This window comes from Bos indicus x Bos taurus, chromosome 23, assembly GCF_003369695.1.
Source record: "Bos indicus x Bos taurus breed Angus x Brahman F1 hybrid chromosome 23, Bos_hybrid_MaternalHap_v2.0, whole genome shotgun sequence".
Classification (NCBI taxonomy): domain Eukaryota; kingdom Metazoa; phylum Chordata; class Mammalia; order Artiodactyla; family Bovidae; genus Bos; species Bos indicus x Bos taurus.
The window spans coordinates 46,285,747-46,301,762 of NC_040098.1; the positions used below are offsets into that span (position 1 = coordinate 46,285,747).

The 16,016-nt window shown below is 44.2% G+C and overlaps 1 protein-coding gene across 1 annotated transcript in view; it reads right to left on the minus strand.

Annotated features, from left to right (window-relative positions):
• SYCP2L (synaptonemal complex protein 2 like) overlaps window positions 1-16,016 on the minus strand; it is a 62,176-nt gene that overhangs the window by 2,799 nt on the left and 43,361 nt on the right. The window contains exons 26-32 of the mRNA XM_027524511.1: window positions 15,704-15,777; window positions 15,481-15,550; window positions 7,687-7,788; window positions 5,333-5,439; window positions 4,205-4,296; window positions 3,902-4,001; window positions 3,738-3,796 (exon numbers count right to left, since the gene is read on the minus strand). Coding sequence (XP_027380312.1) covers window positions 3,738-3,796; window positions 3,902-4,001; window positions 4,205-4,296; window positions 5,333-5,439; window positions 7,687-7,788; window positions 15,481-15,550; window positions 15,704-15,777 — 604 coding nt within the window. The remainder of the gene's footprint in view (window positions 1-3,737; window positions 3,797-3,901; window positions 4,002-4,204; window positions 4,297-5,332; window positions 5,440-7,686; window positions 7,789-15,480; window positions 15,551-15,703; window positions 15,778-16,016) is intronic.

The window sequence follows — 16,016 nt, forward strand, 5'->3', positions numbered from 1 at the left end:
ATTACACAAGAGTCATTTATGAAAGTGAAAGTGTTAGTAGCTCAGTTGTGTCCAACTCTTTGCGACCCTATGGACTGTAGCCCGTCAGACTGCTGCATGAATTCTTCAGGCAAAAGTACTGGAGTGGATTGCTGTTCCCTGCTCCAGGGGATCTTCCTGACCCAGGGATCAAACCCAGGTCTCCTGCAGTGCAGGGTGGACTCCTTACCATCTTAGCCACCAGGGAAGCCCAAAGTCATTTATATCTTGCACTACATCTAAAAAAATACAGAACAGCCTAAGTTAGAAAAGTCAAGTCACCTAAAATGTCACCACACAGAAATAACCATGGTTGACATTTTGATGAAAATCTCCTAGAATCCAGACCTCTCACTACATATGCATGCGCACACATCTTCTCACCCTCTGCAACACCACCCCCTCCTCGCACCATCCTCTCGCCCTCTTCTGCTGGCTTCCTCTCCCTTACCAAACTTCAGCTCCTTGGAGCATCCCGAGGATTCTGTCCTGGAACAACTTCTCTCTGTAACTGGTCCCTAAGTCAACTCATCCGGTCTCATTGTCAGACCCTCCACCATGAGTTTCAGTCTTGACTATCCGGTTACCCACTTGAGAGCTCCATTCAGATGCTGAAACCACAAATCTAATGTACACTCACACCCAGCCTTTAAGATCCAGCCACACCCCCTTCCTTCTCTCTCCATCAATAAAAGCAGAACTTTCCCAGTCTACACACACACACACCCCACTACCAGCAGTTCCCAAAGTGTGAGCCTTTGGGATGTCTAAGTTTTCAAAGATTCTGTGAGGTCAAAACTATTCTGGTAATACTGTGATGAAAACTAGCACAAAATTTGCTTCCTTCATTCCTACTCTCTCTACAAACATACAGTGGAGTTTTTCAGAGCCTACCTGATGTGTAGTGTCACGATGGATGGAATTCAGAAGCAGATATAGAGGCCCTTATTAAGGCAGACTGTGTGGATCACAACAAATTGTGGAAAATTCTTAAAGAGATGAGAAAACCAGACCACCTGACTTGCCTCCTGAGAAACTTGTACAGAGATCAAGAAGCAACAGTTAGAACTGGACATGGAACAACAGACTGGTTCCAAATAGGAAAAGGAGTACGTCAAGGCTGTATATCGTCACCCTGCTTATTTAACTTCTATGCAGAGTACATCATGAGAAATGCTGAGCTGAGTAAGCACAAGCTGGAATCAAGACTGCCGGGAGAAATATCAATAACCTCAGATAGGCAGATGACACCACCCTTATGGCAGAAAGTGAAGAAGAACTAAAGAGGCTCTTGATGAAAGCAAAAGAGGAGAGTGAAAAAGCTGGCTTAAAACTCAACATTCAGAAAACTAAGATCATGGCATCTGGTCCCATCACTCCATGGCAAATAGATGGGGAAACAATGGAAATAGTGAAATTATTTTCTTGGGCTCCAAAATCACTGCAGATGGTGACTGCAGTTATGAAATTAAAAGATGCTTGCTCCTTGGAAGAAAAGCTATGACCAACCTAGACAGCATATTAAAAAGCAGAGACATTACTTTGCCAACAAAGGTCCATCTAGTCAAAGCTATGGTTTTTCCAGTAGTCATGTATGGATGTGAAAGTTGGACTATAAAGAAAGCTGAGCGCCAAAGAATTGATGCTTTTGAACTGTGGTGTTGGAGAAGACTCTTGAGAGTCCCTTGGACTGCAAGGAGATCCAACCAGTCCATCGTAAAGGAGATCAGTCCTGGGTGTTCATTGGAAGGACTGATACTGAAGCCCAAGCTCCAATACTTTGGCCACCTGATGCGAAGAACTGACTCACTGGAAAAGGCCCTGATGCTGGGAAAGACTGAACAGAGGATGAGATGGTTGGATGGCATCACCGAGTTGATGGACATGAGTTTGAGTAAACTCTGAGGGTTGGTGACGCACAGGGAAGCCTGGTGTGCTGCAGTCTATGGGGTCGCAAAGAGTCGGATATGACTGAGCGATTGAACTGATTAAGCCAGACATTAGAGATCTGCAAAAGCACAAAACACTAATCTTCTCATAGTTCTTGTTTTGAAAAGTCTGGTTATTTTTCATAAAAATCTGTTATTTATATCAATAGGTAAACATTTATTACTGTTCTTTTAATTTTTTAAATCTACTTATTTTTAATTGAAGGAAAATTGCTTTACCATATTGTGCTGGTTTCTGCCATACATCAACAATTACTGTTCTTTTTAAAGGAACACATTTCAAAAACTGTCTCAGAATATTTCCTACATGACAATAAATATACTATTTTAAAATTAAAAAAAAACTCAGTCTCAATTTTTAACGTGGAACATATTCACAGACAGCTGACAAAGCCCAAGCTTTCTGGGGATCCTCAATAAATTTTAAAAGTGTTAAGAGATCTTAATTCCAACCAGCTTGAGAACCATTCTTAACAACCATGGGCATTTAGTGAAGAGATCTGAAATGGCTATCCACTATCATCATGCGTAATGAACAGTGCACGGAGTGGGATGTGTGTTTGGAAGAACTTTGGAAATCTAGAGGCTACACTGTCAATGTTATTTCTTGTATTAACTGAGAAAACAGTAGGATGGCTAATTCAAACGCTGACAGTTTTTGTTCTGGTTTGAAATACCTGATATGATCAGAATAATATCCTTTTTGAAACCACATGACAGATTTGTGTGACAAAAGCTGATTCTTATGTGATAGAGAAGGCTTTATTTAGCTAGTGTAAATTTATATAGGGATCCCTTTTGATTCAAGAAAGAAAAAAAACACTAGAATTCCTCCCAGGGCACAAGCACCAGAGTAAAGGACTTCACTATCCATTTGCCCACTTCCTCCCCTCTAGAAAGAGGAAACGATTCCAAATGGACAGAAGCAGCAGCCTCAGAATGGACATGGGCTAACCACAGTGAGAGGAACACCCAACAAGATAAACCCACATGTTGTTTTAAAATGTATATATACATGTTTAAAACTGGACTCTCCTGGTGGTCCAGTGGTTAAGAATCCGCCTGCCAATGCAGGGGACGCAGGTTCGATCCCTGGTCCAGGAAGATTCCCACATACCTCGGGGGCACCTGAGTCCGTGCACCGCAACTCCTGAGCCTACACTCGACAACTACGGAAGCCCGCACGCCTAGAGCCCTGCTCTGCAACGAGAAAGCCGCTGCAATGAGAAGCCTGTGCCCTGCAACAAAGAGCAGCCTTCCCTCACCGCAACTAGAGAGACTTTGGTGCAGCAACAAAGACCCAGCGCAGCCAAAAATAAACCACGTAAATAAAATTGAAAAAAAAAAAAAGTCTACATATACTACGTATATAAGGTGTGTAGAATGTACTCTATCAAGTACACAGTTCAGTTTAACTGAAAATGAACTGTTCACTCAGGAACCTCGATATTTTTCTCAAAATCTGTTTTAATTTTTTAAAATCTTGCTTAAAAAAAAAAACAATGTGTATCCAAAAAAAAAAAAAAATGAAGTTTTCATGATCCTTTTTATGCTTTTCAAAATGTATATGTCTTGATGGGTATTGTAAGCCATACTCTATGCCCAGGGAGTCCCACAGAAGCAGCTGGTTAGAAAAGATGCAGCTAATTAGCTACCTAAGTAAGGTTTTACGGTTTTACTAACATCAACCACTCATGCTTTAGCTAAATACCTCCTACTTCAATGAAGATACTTCTAGGAAAGATACTTGTTAAAAAACAAACAAAATACCTCTGCAGCTGCAGTTCACAGAATGATTTCAGGTCAGCTGACTGCTTCCCCCAAAATTCCTAAAATTGAACAAGAGGTGGGTTGGTTGAAGTGGTTGACAGTTTTTCTACAGCAGAACACATCCTCTTAAGTCACAGAGAATGTCCCAAACAAAAAGAACTTACCAGAACATCGTCCTCAAGGCGTTGAAGAACCTCAAAATCCTTGTCAAGATTGCTCAGCTCTTGAAGAACAAAACTGTGAAACTGTTCCAGTTTATTCAGTCTGAGAAAAAATAAGAGCAACAAATTTCACCAGACAGCTGGATGTGACAAAGACATCTCTAATCTTATTGCAAAGATACTCCATATTTTTCTCTAGATGTTTCTTGTCTTAAGAATATACATCTCCTTTCTCTTCTTTCCCCTTGGAAATGTTCTTTTGAGGAATCACAATTCCATAAACTTGCGTTGAAACCCAACACTTACCTGCGATGATGTATCTGGTTTAAAAGTTCTATCAGGCAATCTGGTACTTCCTTTGCATTTTTTGAATAAAGTGGGCTCCTTCTGTACCTAATCTAAACCATAACAACAACAAAATGAGCACATCCGGGTTAAACAGAACTACATAAATTGGATGTAGTCTTCATATTAAAAAGATGTTGCCCGCACATAATATTCACAGCAAACATCACTAAAGCACTGTGCATTTCATATATTACCTCAGGTTTGATATCAATAAAGGACAATAAGCTAAAATAGGAAAACGTGTATTCATGCCACGGATACACATATTGAGTATCACAAACAAATTTCCATTATAAACCAGCTTACATTAGTATTGCAGAAAATAAGACTGGAGATCTTTCAAGTTAGTTCAATGAATATACGTTAGGGTGAGATCGTAAGTACTTTTCTCAAATGTGCTAACAAATAATTCCTTAGGGATTTATAAACAGTAGGGAAATGGACAGGACACAAATGGTTTCAAAGTCCTCTTGCAGACAAGGTTCTGTGACAGCCTGCATGTGTGGCGTCTCGAAGATTTGCCCTAGTCAGCTGACCACCCACACCCAGTCCACCTGCGTCTCCGTCCCAGACGCCTCTCTTATCCCCACAGTCCCCTGGTCCTCCCTTCCTTGTCTATCACTGTGACCAAATCAATGCTTCCCGCTTGTCCAGTTTTCTGAGACTGCAATCAACAAAAACCAAAGCCTTTCCATACAGGTCCATCTGGTCCCATGAGAGCAAATGGACATGGAATAGCTGCCCTGGTTTAAGCTGGGGTTTTGTTTTTGGGTTTTTGGCGGAGAGCCACACTGTGCAGCATGTGGGATATTAGTTCCCCAACCAGGGATCGAACCCACACCCACTGCAGCGGAAGCTCTGATTCTTACCCACTGACCACCAGGGAAGTCCCCAGAATAGCTGTCTTATAAATACAAACCACAGTTCACAAAGACATTAAATTCAGCAACCACAGCTAGAACAATGTACCTCCCCAGAGACTCAGGCACACCTTCACACAGGAAGGACCACAGTGGTGTTAATGAATGTGAACCTGTTACTTCAAATGCATAACGAGCTAGCTTTTCATTTTTACTGGACCATTACCTCATAGTTTCTTTTCAGTTCTCTAGTGAAGTTTTCAAAAGCAGTGATCATCACAGAACCTTTTAAGTTCTCTGGCAGAACGTTTAAGGATGAAGTTGAAATGCCTTCTGCACAAGAAGAATAGAACATTAAGTAAAACTAACAAAGGGCTCAAAGTAGGTATGCTCAGCCTGCCTGCTGCCCAGAGCATGGGAAGTCCTTTAGAAACTCAGGCATGACCCAAAGAAGACCTGCTGGCTTCTGTGGGTCACGGACTTCGTGACCCACAGAAGTCCATGGCTGCAGCAAGACTGACTCCAACCGTGACTGACCAGACCAGCTTGAGCCAAGAGTCCTCAGCTGATGCTTCATGCAGCTTCCCACCAAAACTCACTGTCTGGCAAGGGCTCATTTCAACAAACTTTCCCAGCACCTTGAATCAGAGCAACTGATCAGATCAGATCAGATCAGTCACTCAGTCGTGTCCGACTCTTTGCGACCCCATGAATCACAGCACGCCAGGCCTCCCTGTCCATCACCAACTCCCGGAGTTCACTCAGACTCACGTCCATCGAGTCAGTGATGCCATCCAGCCATCTCATCCTCTGTCATCCCCTTCTCCTCTTGCCCCCAATCCCTCCCAGCATCAGAGTCTTTTCCAATGAGTCAGCTCTTCCCATGAGGTGGCCAAAGTACTGGAGTTTCAGCTTTAGCATCATTCCTTCCAAAGAAATCCCAGGGTCGATCTCCTTCAGAATGGACTGGTTGGATCTCCTTGCAGTTCAAGGGACTCTCAAGAGTCTTCTCCAACACCGCAGTTCAAAAGCATCAATTCTTTGGCACTCAGCCTTCTTCACAGTCCAACTCTCACATCCATACATGACCACTGGAAAAACCATAGTCTTGACTAGACAAACCTTTATTGGCAAAGTAATGTCTCTGCTTTTGAATTTGCTATCTAGGTTGGTCATAACTTTCCTTCCAAGGAGTAAGTGTCTTTTAATTTCATGGCTGCAGTCACCATTTGCAGTGATTTTGGAACCCAGAAAAATAAAGTCTGACACTGTTTCCACTGTTTCCCCATCTATTTCCCATGAAGTGATGGGACCGGATGCCATGATCTTCATTTTCTGAATGTTGAGCCTTAAGCCAACTTTTTCACTCTCCACTTTCACTTTCATCAAGAGGCTTTTTAGTTCCTCTTCACTTTCTGCCATAAGGATGGTGTCATCTGCATATCTGAGGTTATTGATATTTCTCCCGGCAGTCTTGATTCCAGCTTGTGTTTCTTCCAGTCCAGCATTTCTCATGATGTATTCTGCATATAAGTTAAATAAGCAGGATGACAATATACAGCCTTGACGTACTCCTTTTCCTATTTGGAACCAGTCTGTTGTTCCATGTCCAGTTCTAACTCTTGCTTCCTGACCTGCATATAGGTTTCTCAAGAGGCAAGTCAGGTGGTCTGGTATTCCCATCTCTTTCAGAATTTTCCACAGTGTATTGTGATCCACACAGTCAAAGGCTTTGGCATAGTCAATAAAGCAGAAATAGATGTTTTGCTGGAACTCTCTTGCTTTTTCCATGATCCAGCAGATGCTGGCAATTTGATCTCTGGTTCCTCTGCCTTTTCTAAAACCAGAGCAACTGACTGCACCTTAAATCAGAGTATGTCTAAGAAGCAGGCTGAGGTGTTGTTAGAGATCTCTAGGATAACGTAATGGGTAAGACATTCTAGGGACTGGCGTTTAACAGCTTCTGGGTACCAAGAGGCTTTACAAGGGCTCACGAAGGGTCTGGCACTGTGTGGACCAACTCATTTAATTCTCAGAAAATCCAAGTGAAGCCGGTACTGTTCATGTCACTTTTCACACAGATCACACAACTGGTGCGAGCTCACACTGACAGCTCCAGGATCAGAATGCAGGGCTGCCCGGCTCTCACCACCCACTTCGAGTACCTGGGGGCCTCCAAATTTGCCTTCTTAGAGCCTTTGGTCTCAAAGGATAGGCGTGTTGCTCATCCAGAAGGCCAACCCCATGTACGCAGACACTTCAGATCATTCTCCTTCATCTGTGGAGTGGATATTTCTAACACAAACATTTGGCTATACTAAAGCAGATACCTGTAAGTTTAAGAACACTTGGGGCCTGGAAATTGCCACAAAGACTTAAGAGGCAGAAATCAAAATGCCAGGAGGAGACAGTGCTTGCTCTTATCTACAGTTTGTGCAACGATTTACTTATGTCTGAAGACAAAGCACTTCGTTTTTTGGCTCCTGCAGCCACTATGATCTTAAAACTCTAGCTGCCTTGTAGTTCACATTGGGACTGTAAGTGCTCACACATCTGAAACATCTGGGTGCCCGGCGTTACCTGCCAACTCAGCTTCTTCTGCCACCGAGGAAAGGGCCCCTGGTTCACCACCGTCTTCCAGCCATGGCTGTTTCCACTTAGCACCGTGACGGTCAGCTCTGTCTGAAGGCAAGCGGAACACACTGATAATCACACACACACGTCTCCTTGTTCCCAGATTTATCTTGCTCTCTTTTCGCCAGTGAATATCTAGCCATGATGAGCGGCAAGTGAAACGTGTTCCTGCCTTGTTACAAATTGCTTATCATTTGGCACGTTGACTAAGGGCACGTCTCAAAGCACGAGGTGTGCTGTTGCCTGAAAGAGGACCCGAGCATCCTTCGATGAGCTCAGTGACATGCAGGAGCACTCTCCTTTCCAGGATACGGGCTGGCTCAAATGGAAAGCAGTAATGGTTGGCATCAACCAGGGCTCCTGGCTAAAGGGGCAAGGTAGCAAGGTTTCCAGGCCGCCTGGCCCTTGGAAGCTGATCGGATCAGCTCAAGGAGGGCGCCACCTGCTGGTGATGTGGAGCCTCAGCACCGGACTGAGGGCTGTCTCACGAAGGAGGGCCTCACCAGTGTGAGTGATCACATTCTCACTCGGAACCTGAAAGAGCTCACAACCAGCTTCTCTTTTTTTAAAAAAGTGAAAAGCATAAGCAATACTCTCAACCTGGAGAGGTGCAACTATCTCTTTTCACTGCTCTAAGATTCAGGTGTGTTCCTTTATTTGAAAAGTATCAGTTCAGTTCAGTCGCTCAGTCGGGTCTGACTCTTTGCGACCCCATGAATTACAGCACACCAGGCCTCCCTGTCCATCATCAGCTCCCGGAGCTTGCTCAAACGCATGTCCATCGAGTCAGATGAGTATTTGCTAGGGAGTCTGGAAAAGACTCTCATGCTGGGAGGGATTGGGGGCAGGAGGAGAAGGGGACGACAGAGGATGAGATGGTTGGATGGCATCACTGACTCGATGGACATGAGTTTGAGTGAACTCCAGGAGATGGTGATGGACAGGGAGGCCTGGTATGCTGTGATTCATGGGGTCGCAAAGAGTCGGACAGAACTGAGCGACTGAACTAAACTGCACTGCACTGTTTCAAGGCTAAATGATTTTTTAAATCCAGGGAAGAATCCAGACACAGCCCAGTCCTCTTCCAGCCTCTAAACAAATGGCACTCAGGCTTAAATCTCACATGGTGCCTACACCCCGGTCAAGACCCAAAGAAACCACTTAGAAAGAATTCTAGCTAGCCCCAGTTAGGCACCCATGAACAACTACTATGTTTCTTTACATTTCTCTCCTTTCTGCCTCTTTTGCCTCTTCTGGTTTCCCCCCCCGCCCCCTCCCCCGACATTTGTAGCAATAGCTCAAAGCATGGCCTTGAATGTTCATGCCCCACCTGTGGACAAACAAAGCATCTACTGGCATCGACAATATAATAGCTACCTCCAATGGAGAGAGGAATCCAGGAACCCTGTATAAACAATGTGATGGTTCCCTGAACAAGCTGCTTGGAATTTGTGAACCTACTATATGGGGATCATCCCAGAGGGCCCACTTCAGCGACATGGAAATAATCTGGCACAGAAAACCCTTTGGAAGGGGCAATCCTGTAAATTACTTTACCTGAAATAGAGGAGCGGCTCTCCAGAGAGAACAAGTTCCTCTAGGGAAACCAGCGCACTCCTTAAAGCATGCAGGTCCTAAGTGATGCAGCTGACTCAGCTTTGTTTCCATGGCAACTGCATGCCTCTTTGAACCAGGACCTTTGGACATTCTCATAAAGGGGCTAAAACTATGTACATGCAGCACTTAAAAAACAAACACAGTCAGTAAACACACCGTGGCCGAAACTAAGGTGATCTCGAATGAATGCTGGTTCTCTTGGTGGCTGCTAAAGGAGTGTCCACTTGCTTTCGGACACAGGTGTCTTCATCTCTGTGAAAGCTGAGGGCTTTTGCAATCTGAGGAGCTTCTGAACTTATTTTAGGCACAGGTTGTATGTAGTGAATAATCTGGTGTCCATATTGCATTTACTCACTCATATTTCCGATGAAAACAGTTTTTAGTGCATGAATACCCAAGTTCTCCCAAGTTGAGGCATTAAAAGAAAATCTTACTCTGAAGTGACACCGTGTGGCTATAAATGATAAAGGTCAAGAGCCTTCACTACGACAAGAAAAGTCTTTTTTTATCGAAATACCCTTCCTATGGAGGTACTTTCCTAATGCCAGTTCCTCTGTTTATTCTACCAATGTGTACTATGCTAAGAATCTGAAAGTTAAAGACAATCTTTACTGTTGAATTTATCAGCCTGATGGAGACCACTGAAAAATATTTTGTCTGGACTAACGCATTTCGATTGCCAATGCAGGAGACTCAAGAGCTGCGGGTTTGATTTCTGGGTTGGGAAGATCCCCTGGAGGAGGGCATGACAACCCACTGCAGTGTTCTTGCCTGGAGAATCCCATGGACAGAGGAACCTGGTGGGCTACAGTTCATGGGGTCGCAAAGAGTCAGACACGACTGAGAGCATGAACACAAACCAACTAATAATAAATACTGATTTCTGAGTATGTATGGATAATTATTCAAACACAGAATTCTGCAGAGGTTCGTCACTACACGACAGCATGTTCTAAGTTTCTTATTCACTTTCTAAGTTTCGTATTCTTCTTTCTAAGTTTCGTATTCTTCTTTCTAAGTTTCTTATTCTTCTTTCTAACTTTCTTATTCTTCTTTCTAACTTTCTTATTCTTCTTTCTAACTTTCTTATTCTTCTTTCTAAGTGGTGTTGTTGCTGTTTAGTCATTAAGTCACGTGTGACTCTTTGCGACCTCAAGGACTGTAGCCTGTCAGGCTCCTCCATCCATGGGATTTTCCAGGTAAGAATACTGGAGTGGGTTGCTATTTGCTTCTCCAGGGGATCTTCCTGACTCAGAGATCAAACTCGGGTCTCCTGCATTACAGGCAGTTTCTTCACTACTGAGCCACCTGGGAAGCCCCTTTCAAAGAAGGTACACGATGAGGGCAAAATGCAAAATCATGAGTAATCAGTCATCCTGTCTGCTCACAGCTCTGGGAGCCCAGCACATCCAAAATTCCAGAGAAAACATTAAAACAACAGCCCATGAGCAAAAGAGCCAAACAGGAGATACCAAGGGAACATTTCATGCAAAGATGGGCTCGATAAAGGACAGAAATGGTATGGACCTAACAGAAGCAGAAGAAATTAAGAAGAGGTGGCAGGAATACACAGAAGAACTGTACAAAAAAGAGCTTCACGACCCAGATAATCATGATGGTGATCACTCACCTAGAGCCAGACATCCTGGAATGTGAAGTCAAGTGGGCCTTAGAAAGCATCACTACGAACAAAGCTAGTGGAGGTGATGGGATTCCAGTTGAGCTATTTCAAATCCTGAAAGATGATGCTGTGAAAGTGCTGCACTCAAAATGCCAGCAAATTTGGAAAACAGCAGTGGCCACAGGACTGGAAAAGATCAGTTTTCATTCCAATCCCAAAGAAAGGCAATGCCAAAGAATGTTCAAATTACCTCACAATTGCACTCATCTCACATGCTAGTAAAGTAATGCTCAAAATTCTCCAAGCAAGGCTTCAGCAATATGTGAACCGTGAACTTCCAGATGTTCAAGCTGGATTTAGAAAAGGCAGAGGAACCAGAGATCAAACTGCCAACATCCGCTGGATCATGGAAAAAGCAAGGGAGTTCCAGAAAAACATCTATGTCTGCTTTATTAACTATGCCAAAGCCTTTGACTGTGTGGATCACAATAAACTGTGGAAAATTCTGAAAGAGATGGGAATACCAGACCACCTGACTTGCCTCTTGAGAAACCTATATGCAGGTCAGGAAGCAAGAGTTAGAACTGGACATGGAACAACAGACTGGTTCCAAATAGGAAAAGGAGTACGTCAAGGCTGTATATTGTCACCCTGCTTATTTAACTTATATGCAGAATACATCATGAGAAACGCTGGGCTGGAGGAAGCACAAGCTGGAATCAAGACTGCCGGGAGAAATATCAATAACTTCAGATATGCAGATTAACACCACCCTTATGGCAGAAAGTGAAGAGGAACTAAAAAGCCTCTTGATGAAAGTGAAAGTGGAGAGTGAAAAAGTTGGCTTAAGGCTCAACATTCAGAAAATGAAGATCATGGCATCTGGTCCCATCACTTCATGGCAATAGATGGGGAAACAGTGGAAACAGTGTCAGACTTTACTTTTTGGGCTCCAAAATCACTGCAGATGGTGACTGCAGCCGTGAAATTAAAAGATGCTTACTCCTTGGAAGGAAAGTTATGACCAACCTAGATAGCAAATTCAAAAGCAGAGACATTACTTTGCCAACAAAGGTCCATCTAGTCAAGGCTATGGTTTATCCAGTGGTCATGTATGGATGTGAGAGTTGGACTGTGAAGAAAGCTGAGTGCCGAAGAATTGATGCTTTTGAACTGTGGTGTTGGAGAAGACTCTTGAGAGTCCCTTGGACTGCAAGGAGATCCAACCAGTCCATTCTGAAGGAGATCAGCCCTGGGATTTCTTTGGAAGGAATGATGCTAAAGCTGAAACTCCAGTACTTTGGCCACCTCATGGGAAGAGTTGACTCATTGGAAAAGACTCTGATGCTGGGAGGGATTGGGGGCAGGAGGAGAAGGGGATGACAGAGGGTGAGATGGCTGGATGGCATCACTGACTTGATGGACGTGAGTTTGAGTGAACTCCAGGAGTTGGTGATGGACAGGGAGGCCTGGCATGCTGCGATTCACGGGGTCGCAAGGAGTCGGACACGACTGAGCGACTGAACTGAACTTCCCCAAAGGACACCGTTTTTTGAAAATCACCTGACAAAGGGGCTTTGTGGAAGTCTGAGCATCCAGTGTGAAGACCTGACACATTGTTGGACAAGGAAAAATATCCAACTGGACGCATCCAAGAGGATAACAAGGACCATCACTTGAGCCACATCAGCGCATGCTCAGGGCAGCCCAGCTCAGCACCGAGAGAAACCCTCTGAGCTCAAGCTTTCTCCCTCGGGGGAAGGCGAGAGCATCTGGGTGAGTGCTCAGTTACCCCAGGCGAAGAAGACAATTTCTTTCTTGCTCCAGCCAGAATCCTGAGGTACACTACATGGCCTGGGGTGAGGAAGGGCTTGGAGAACAGCATCCAGGGTTCTCAGGGAGCATCGAAGGGACGCAGATCCTGCTACCTGCCTCAGGTGCCCCATAAGGAGGCCTTCAGGGACCCCATAAGGAGGCTTTCTCAAGAGCTGCTGGGCACGCATGACCTACGGGATAACCCTGCAGCTGGTCCACAGACACCACACACAATCTGGACGGCTCGCCCATGCACAAGCCCACCCTGGGGCTGGCTCATTTTGCACACTCCCAAGAGCACGCCAGGATTCCTGCCTGGGAAATCCCATAGGACAGAGGAGCCTGGTGAGCTACAGTCCACGGGGTCGCAAAGAGTCAGACACAACTGAGCGATTAAGCAACAACAAAGCTCACTGACTGTGAGCATTCATAAGACGCCAGGCCTATTCAGCAGGAAGCACTGAGCATGAGCACCCCCCAGCCCCAGGGGAAGCGACCGGAGGCTGCCAGCACCCGGCCTGGCTGTGCAGGTTGCAGAGAAAACGCAGTCTGCAGAGGTTCCCTGGAGAAAGAAAAGCGTGGAGCAGGAACATCCCTAGAAAAGGCCTGGGAAGGCTTCAGGATCCCTAGGAGACAAAACGCATTTCTCTCTTGAAGCCAATCAGTATAGACTAAATATGAAGACAGCAACACAAAACTTCAAGGAACATGAAACTCAAGGAAACGCAACCCGTCCAAAAAACACAACAATTATACAGTATGCTGGCCTGGAGAATTCCATGGCGTGTATAGTCCATGGGGTCACAAAGAGTCAGATGTGACTGTGCAACTTTAAAAAAAAAAAAAAAATACAGCAACTGACCTCCACAAAAAAAAAAAAAAAAAAAAATGGAGCTCTGCAATTTGCCTAAAAAAGAATGCAAAACAGCTGCTCTAAGGAAGCTGGGTTAGCTATAGGAGCACTCAAAGGTACAAACTTCCGGTGACAAAACAAGTTAAGTCCTGGGAATGAAATATACAGGCAGCGCGGTGATTACAGTTAAGACTTTATTTGAAAGTTTCTGAGAAAGTAGACCTTAAAGGTTCTCATCACAAGAAAAAGACTCACTATCCCAGAAGGAGAAAAAAGGGAAAAGGAGCAGAAAGCTACTTAAGAAAATAATGGCAGGCTTCTCGGGTGGCTCAGTTGGTAAAGAGTCTGTCTGCCAATGCAGGAGACGTGGGTTCGATCCCTGGTCTGGGAAGATTCTACATGCCGCACAGCAACCAAGCCCATGCGCTACAACTACTGAGCCTGTGCTCTAGAGCCTGGGGACCACAAGTATTAGCCCACGTGCAGCAACCATGAAAGCCTGTGCATCACAGCAAGAGAAGCCACCACAGTAAGAAGCCAATGTGCTGCAACAGAGAGTAACCCCTGCTCACCGCAAGTACGGAAAAGCCCAGGCAGCAGCGAAGACCCAGGTACAGCCAAAAACAATAAATAAAATTTAAGAAAATAACAATGGCTGAGAACTTCCAAAATCTGGGGAGAAATTTGGACATCCCAGTTCAGGAAGCTCATAAACTCCCAAAAGATTCCCTCACAAAGATCTTCTATAAGACACACTATAATAAAACTGTCTAAAATCACACACACCCACAGAATTTCAAAAGCAGTGGAAAACAATTCCTCATGGTTCAGTTCCTAAGTTGTGTGTAACTCTTTGTGACCCCCTGTAGCCCACCAGGCTCCTCTGTCCATGGGATTCTCCAGGCAAGTATACTGGAGTGAGTTGCCATTTCCTTCTTCAGGGGATCTTCCCCGCCCAGGGATCGAACCTGGCTCTCCTGCATTGCAGGTAGATTCTTTACCAACTGAGCTACCAGGGGAGCCCTGTCCACTTGCATAGAATACCCTTTTCCATTCTTTTACTTAGAGCCTTTGTGCATCCTTAAAGCTGAGCTGAGTCTCTGTAGACAGCATATAGCTGGGTCTTGTTATTTTTATCCATGAAGCCACTCTCCATCGTTTGATTGGACAGTTTAATCTACTTACACTTAGAGTAGTCATTGATTTTTAAGGACTTACTAACGCCTTTGTATTACTCGCTTTCTGGCTCTTTTGTAGTCCCTTTCTTGCTGTTTGCTTTTGCGGTCCATTTTCTACAGCGGTATGTTTTGATTTCCTTTTCTTTATCTTTTATGTATCTACTATAGATTATCAGAAAAATGGACTTCAGGTTTAAAAATGTAACGAGAAAAGAGGGCCATTACACAATGACAAATGGATCAATTCATAAAAAGAAGGTAACACACTGTAAATATATGTGCACCCAGTATCGCGGCACCCATGTTACGCAAACGTGAACAGATTGGAAGGGAGAAAGCAGCAATGCTACAATAGAGCGGGATTTCAGTACCACCCCGGGGGGCAGAGAGGAGGCGGGCTGGGTGACGGGACCCGGATCCCAGGCCACGCGCTTCCTGACACAGACCTTCCTGTTTCGCGAGAGAAACCCCTGCTCCTCCCGTGCCGGCTTACCACTCGGGGCAGGGCAGCAGACGGCACTGCCCTCTCCAAGGTCTGGCAACTGTCGCTCTGTATAGTGATTATATCTGCCTCAGTTTGAATAACAGCCCTGTCAGCCAAAATCAGATTAATTTTGCTTAATTCTGCAAAATAAAAAAATTTAGAATTCTCTCACCTCTGTCCTCCACGTTCTGCAGTTTATGTTTGAAAGTAGTACTTTTCATCAATGACTCTGGGGCCACAGTCTTAAAAAAAAAAGAGGTGGTCAGAAATACATGCATTTATGTCAAAATAAGCAATACGCGGTATTACTTCATCCCTCAAGAAGGAATAAGCCAGTATATTAAGTATAATATCAATTCTGGAAAACAGATAAATAACCAACAATTAAATAGTACCTTCGATTCATTTTCTTCAACATCTGAGTGCTCCAGCGAAGAGAGATCGCTCAGTGGGCTGGGGCTGTGAAGTTCTGAGTATTGGAAGAATAAATAGTTATAAGAGAATAAACATGCTAAGAAGCAAATGAGGAAATGACATTTCACTATCAATCTATAAATTAAATTTCAACATACCCTGCCCCCTGTAAGGGATACAGTTATTAAAAAAAAAAAGAAAGAAAAAAACTCAAACCAAAAAACATTTTGTATCTTTCAAAGTATACATGGGTACAAGGTTTACAAGTTTGCGGATAAAATGAATAGCCAGTTG